Source organism: Gossypium hirsutum, chromosome A05 (assembly GCF_007990345.1).
Source record: "Gossypium hirsutum isolate 1008001.06 chromosome A05, Gossypium_hirsutum_v2.1, whole genome shotgun sequence".
Taxonomy (NCBI): Eukaryota; Viridiplantae; Streptophyta; class Magnoliopsida; order Malvales; family Malvaceae; genus Gossypium; species Gossypium hirsutum.
Genome location: NC_053428.1, coordinates 38,147,327 through 38,153,011, shown reverse-complemented (window position 1 = coordinate 38,153,011; position 5,685 = coordinate 38,147,327). Strand labels below are relative to the sequence as shown.

General features: G+C 33.8%; 1 protein-coding gene across 1 annotated transcript; it reads right to left on the bottom strand.

Annotated features, from left to right (window-relative positions):
• Window positions 1–817: 817 nt before the first annotated feature.
• On the bottom strand, window positions 818–5,472 carry LOC107902955 (putative nucleobase-ascorbate transporter 10). The gene is made up of 14 exons (XM_041112354.1): window positions 5,206–5,472; window positions 4,757–4,926; window positions 4,428–4,525; window positions 4,132–4,308; window positions 3,852–3,952; window positions 3,698–3,773; window positions 3,390–3,449; window positions 3,050–3,234; window positions 2,715–2,811; window positions 2,432–2,518; window positions 2,067–2,125; window positions 1,893–1,984; window positions 1,387–1,619; window positions 818–1,210 (listed from the first exon to the last, which is right to left on the bottom strand). Exons 2-14 carry the CDS (start codon window positions 4,884–4,886, stop codon window positions 992–994), a joined length of 1,614 nt encoding a protein of 537 aa, XP_040968288.1. The 5' UTR covers window positions 4,887–4,926; window positions 5,206–5,472; the 3' UTR covers window positions 818–991.
• Between the last annotated feature and the right edge of the window lie 213 nt (window positions 5,473–5,685).

The following is a 5,685-nucleotide window of genomic DNA, read 5'->3' as shown; positions in this document are numbered from 1 at the left end:
AATAATAATAATAATAATAATAATAATAATTTATTTTAGTTGAAGAAATATGTTTTAATTATTTTTTCAATTGAGTTAGCATTCAATTAATTTGCGACAACAACTTGATCAGAAGTTTAAAGTTAATAAAGATTATATATTTAGCTTATTAACACATGGCTAGACTTATGAATATATCGATACAAATATCATAGCAGCCCTTATATTATATTTAACATTGCAATTTGGTCTTTTTATTGAAAAATGAATAAACTTGTCCTTATATATTAGATAAAATAACAAAATAGTCCATCTATTAAAATTGTGCTATTAAAAAAAATATAAGAATAATAAAAATTTTAACCCTTAACATTTACATATTTATTCAATATAAACCCTACTCTTTTTACTTTTATTCTTACAACATTAGCTCTCAATCTTATCCTTGCTAATGCAATATTATTTCGTTTTATGTTATATCAAACATATATTAACAATTATAAAAAAATTCAGAAAACTATAAATAAAAATTATAATTCTAAAAATTATGAAAAATGCCTCTTCAAAATTAAAAAAAATAAAGTTAAAAAATCTAAAAAATGATAATTCTTTTTCCAAATTTACAATTAAAAAAAAAACCATCATCTACCCTCAGTGAACTGTTAAAATTCTAACATAATATCCCCACAAACCCTATTATAAGTCTAGCCATGTTATCCTTAAGACAAGTGGAGGTCAATTACAAAACAAAACTATGTCACCATATTATGATCGAAAGCCAGTTGCCTCCAGACCTCAACTTCTTTTATACAAAAAGAAAAAAGAAAACACAGATAGATAAAGGAAAAAGAAGAGAGAGTGTAACATGATGTAAAAGCAGCTGCTAGATTAGCCAAGGTGACTCAAAAACAGCTTCTTGAATAAAGGTGCAGGATGAAAAGGAAAATTAGGAAGATAAATCTAACTTGGAAAGCAAATAATTTGTCACAGTAAATATTTATTTTTCAAAAGGTTAAATTGATGGGAAAAGCTTGTTAAGCCTGAAGGGTAGTGCATAGAATTCATCATTCCTAACATCTGATTTGTAAAAGCTAAACTTTTCCCACCAGTCCAATCCAATGTCCTTTCTGCTTTCATCATTTTCTCGACAGAGTGTTAAATCAAAGAATAAAGCAACCAAAGCAGCAACTGTTGTATGAGACATGAAGATCACAACCACTATGTCACTGAGCTGCATTTCATTAGGAAAAAAAGAAAGAAAGAAAATTGTTCAGTTGCTAATAAACAGGGAGTAATTAATTTATTAGAAAATTGTTCAAGTTGGAGCATCATATCTCTATATATACCTAGGTTGGCAATTGGCATAAGTCGGAAAATATCAGACATGGATATTTCAAGGAATCTTACCAAACCAGTAGGGTGGGCTGATCTCCAACCATCATGAAAATATTCTCTGAAGTACTGTGGAACTGATAAACCCATGAAGAAAGAGAAGCCTAATATGAATTTTGTTTTGAAACTATTCAAGTTACAGAATTGGAGAAAGCTAAGACCAGCAGAAGAGACAAAGCTGAAGAGAACACAATATATTGCTGCCACAATTGGTAATGGTACAGAAGCGAAAAAGGCTCCAAATTTTGCTGGAAAAGTTCATAAGATAGCCACAGATGAGTAATCATTAAAAGAAAGAAATTATAGTGCTGCATCTATGGAAGAAATATGAAATGAAAACGTACTTAAAGCTCCTGTTTTTGACATGGAGTGAAATGGAAAATAACATCGAGTTTTGGTAGGGAGAAAAATGCAGTAAATGAAAAGGATGGAAAAGATGGTAATTTTTCCATCCATTTACGTCCCTTCCTTCCATTTTCTCTCCTACCAAACAGTGTTAGTGTGGAGCTTTGTGGGCTTACCAAATATAGAAAAGAAAATCATAAATCCAGCTGATATTTGAATTACTCTGCGGCTTCCAACTCTTGTCAATGCCAACAGGCCTACATTTTCACTATTGAAGAGCAAAGTATAGAGGTCAGCCTAACAGAACCAAATTTCAATTATGTTTAATGATAAGTTTCAAGTTTTATTACACTGATGCAGTAGTGCCTGTAACAGAGCCAAGACAACCATTGAGCAATACCCCAATTCCCTGAAAAAAATAAGAGGAAAAATTGCATTGAATGTACAAACAGGAAAAGTCTAGTTTGATTACTTAATAACCTGGCTTTCAGGGCGTCTCCCCCGCATCGCTTATGCACCGGTACCTCAATGGAAGACCTTTTCAAAACACAAGCACTTTGATGACAAAGTCTTGAGGAACCGACAAGTACTCAAAGAGGACAATACATCTAATGGAAGAGCATTCGAGGCAACGGATAACACACGGTGCGTAAGAGGAGGTAGAGGAGATGTCCCAGAACACCAATCATTACCACATTTTAGAAACAAACCGTACCAGCCAACCAGCACCACGACTAATAACAGAAGGTGGGACAGGTGTAGCACTACCATATCTTGCAGCTGCAAAGAATGTACCAGTTGACTGTGCAAATAAGAACATGATGATCAGTGAAATCTAAATATTTTCACTCTTGAGATCAAATCTACAACTTATGTTATTCAGACTCTGCATTTCATGTTCAATACATACTTCAGTAAAATTAAGTTATGACCCTCTAAATATATTAAAGAACTTAAAATGGCAAATTGTAAGTGAGGCTTTGAATGGTTGCTCAAACCTCAAATAGAGAAACAAAAGCAGGAGCCATCATAACAATGGCATCTCCAGCATTAAAGGTGGGGCTTCCCCATTGAAAAGGATAAGGAAAATATATCCTGCAGTTAAGGACATAATTTGGGAGTAAGACCGAGTCAGAAAATAAAAATTAACATATACAAGTATATTTAATCTTTGACAGGTTCAAGTATCCATATTCAACATATTCGGATATTAGAAAATGGGTATGGAGATATAATTCTCCAAATATATGGAAAAGTTTTTTAAAAAAATTGGGCATACTTTTGAAAGACACGTAACCGTATCCGACACTCAATATGAGTCGGAATTACATACCAAGGAGCTGTGCTAATGAGTCCAGCACGATCGGTTCGACAGCTAATCTGGGTGTTCTCAGGTTTGTGCTTGTATACGGTAGTTGAGGTTAAAAGTTGAGCAAATAACCACGTAATTGAGACTGACAAAAGGATTGAAAATCTGCCACAGAGGGAGCGCTTTGATTCTAAATAACGAGGAAGAAACTGCAAAATCATGAGAAATTCAGTGAAATGACTTATCAACAGCAAAACAGTATAAACATTTGGATTATTTGGTTAACTATGAAGCTTAAGAGGGAATTTGTGAAGCTTTTAGTTCTTTAGTGTTTGACAAATTGTTTTCTAAAGAATAAACATACCTGTGAAATAAAAACCATGAGAATAATCCCTGGAAGGCCAACTTCTACACACTTTGCGAGCTTAATTAAATGGGGAAAAAGAAAGGAATCAGCTAATATCATATAGCAAGAGATGGCTGCAGTAGCACTGAAATTATCAACAACTGAGAACAAAACAATGAAGGACTTTAACAATACAGTTTTAAGATATTTTCCATGTGTTGTCATACATACTGAGATTTGATCGCCAACCTTGCGCAAGTTTACATCAAAAGTAAATGTAAAGATGTCATAGAACCTGGTCATTACAAGGATATAGAAGAACTTACCATGGGGAAGCCAAGATGATAAAGTCCAAGCCCAGTAAAAGTCACGTATGGAACAACAGACAGAGGGCTAAGAAACCTGTAGAAGAGATAAAGTAGTGAGGATGATATCTGCTAAACAATACAAGAATTAACTTAAATACTTTGAAGATCTAACCTCACAGTATTTCTCCATAATCCCAAAAATCCAATCGTACACTGGAAAAATGCAGCACCTATGAGTGCACCTTGAATCCCTCTCATTGTTCGAACGAACCTCTGTAAAATGATCCAATTTATATGAAATTGAATTTCAAGGCTCCTAAAGTAAGAAGGTAAAAAGCTAGCTGCACTTTTAAGTTAGGTTACTCGAACTCGCTGTATGTGTTCAATACGGGAACATATCTACTTCAAGAAGAAAATGAAGAGATGGTTAAAATGATGCAGTTGAAAAGAACCTCATAAGGATCTGAATAAGAAGTGTATCTGCTTGCTTGGATAATGGAAGTTACAGGAATCAAATAAGCATATGAACCCACTACTACTATGGGAAGTCGAGTTCCTAAAAATGACTGGAAAAGTGTGCTTAGCCCTGAAACAAAGAGTAAGTTCTGGATCACTGCTGCCTTCTCAGTCTGTGTTTAAAAACGAAAAAAAGGGTGGCGGTTTAGCTAGATTTGAATCACTTGCATAAAATATCAAAAAAATAAAAAAAAGGAAGAATCAAGCAAGATAAAACCAATTAAATCCTCACATTTCCACCGCCCATTTGAGGAACAATTATGCTTGGAATCAAAACTGTGATGCCAAGAGTGAGTAGATAATGCTGGAACCCCAATATAATTGCTTCAGCTGCATAAAATATTGAAAAATATAAAGCAAAGAAGAGGTTCAATCAATTCAATGTTTTTTCAGGTGATTAAATTCTATGTTTAGGTTCTAAAAGAAAAACCAAGGGACGTTGCATGAAAATCATAAACTGTGGCCAGAAGCCATTAGAACTAATCCAGTAATAAATAACAAATGAAACTAGAGTTTGCAGATAGAAAAAATAATTAGATGTATGAGATAGTTTCTACATACGCCATGGAGGAGAGCTGTTGATGCAATACTGAATTCCGGGCAATTGCTCCTTCACTGAATGTGGTTGCGGCACCTCAAACTTCTTACTATTGGTGGCAGCTCCGCCACCATCGTTACCATCACCCACCATTTTGGGCCATTTTTGCAAATGCGAATGAAACGAGGCATTGCTTAAAAGGGAATGGAAAGGCTACCGTTACATAGTTTATAATAATTAAAAATTTATGGGAGATTTAAATGTTTGTAGCCTACATTCAATTTAAATCAATCTAATTTGACTGTAATGAATACGTTTTAATTGTAATTATTCTAATAATTCAACTGTCATGTTGATTTTGAAATTTTTTAGGCGTTAAAATTTTATAATTGTGAAATACTAGAAGTAGAGAACCATTCTAATTAATATAAAAGAAATGAAATGAAACATTTATTAGCAAAAAGAATCTTACGAATAGCCAACTTCGTCCGGTTTCGGACCCTCCGACAGCAACTAAACCAAGTCTTCATCAACTTCAAGTCCCTTATCAACTTCTTAGCATGCACCGACGGACAACTCTAACCGCCGAGACGAAGGACGTCTGTAACGGAGGAAGCGGCGGCGGACAACGACATCAGACAGAGAAGGGAAAAGGAAAATAGACATAGAAGTTTCAATTTCTCCATTTTTCTGGGTTTCTTTTTCTTTTCCTGAAAGGGGGAATTAAGGGAACGTACAAAAGAAATAAACATACACAGCATGAATGAGAAAATTATAAGGAAAATATTAGTTAATTGACAGTGTCACATAACGATGAATGGCAGTTTTGAAATTTTTTGTATAACAGATCTCTAATATAATAATACTAGATTTAGAGGAGTAAAACTCCACTCGTTTCTAAAATATAAAAAGAAATTTAATTTTAATTTAATCAAATTAAGTTGTTAGAGTT

Bases quoted from the DNA above. Each gene is read 5' to 3' on its own strand.
- LOC107902955 (XM_041112354.1), bottom strand. From the start codon at position 4,886: ATGGTGGGTGATGGTAACGATGGTGGCGGAGCTGCCACCAATAGTAAG. The intron at 2,126-2,431 runs GTACGGTTTGTT...TATTTTTTTCAG, and splicing joins GTCGTGGTGCTGGTTGGCTG to GGAATTGGGGTATTGCTCAA. The intron at 1,620-1,892 runs GTAAGCCCACAA...GAACTTTTCCAG, and splicing joins GATTTTCTTTTCTATATTTG to CAAAATTTGGAGCCTTTTTC.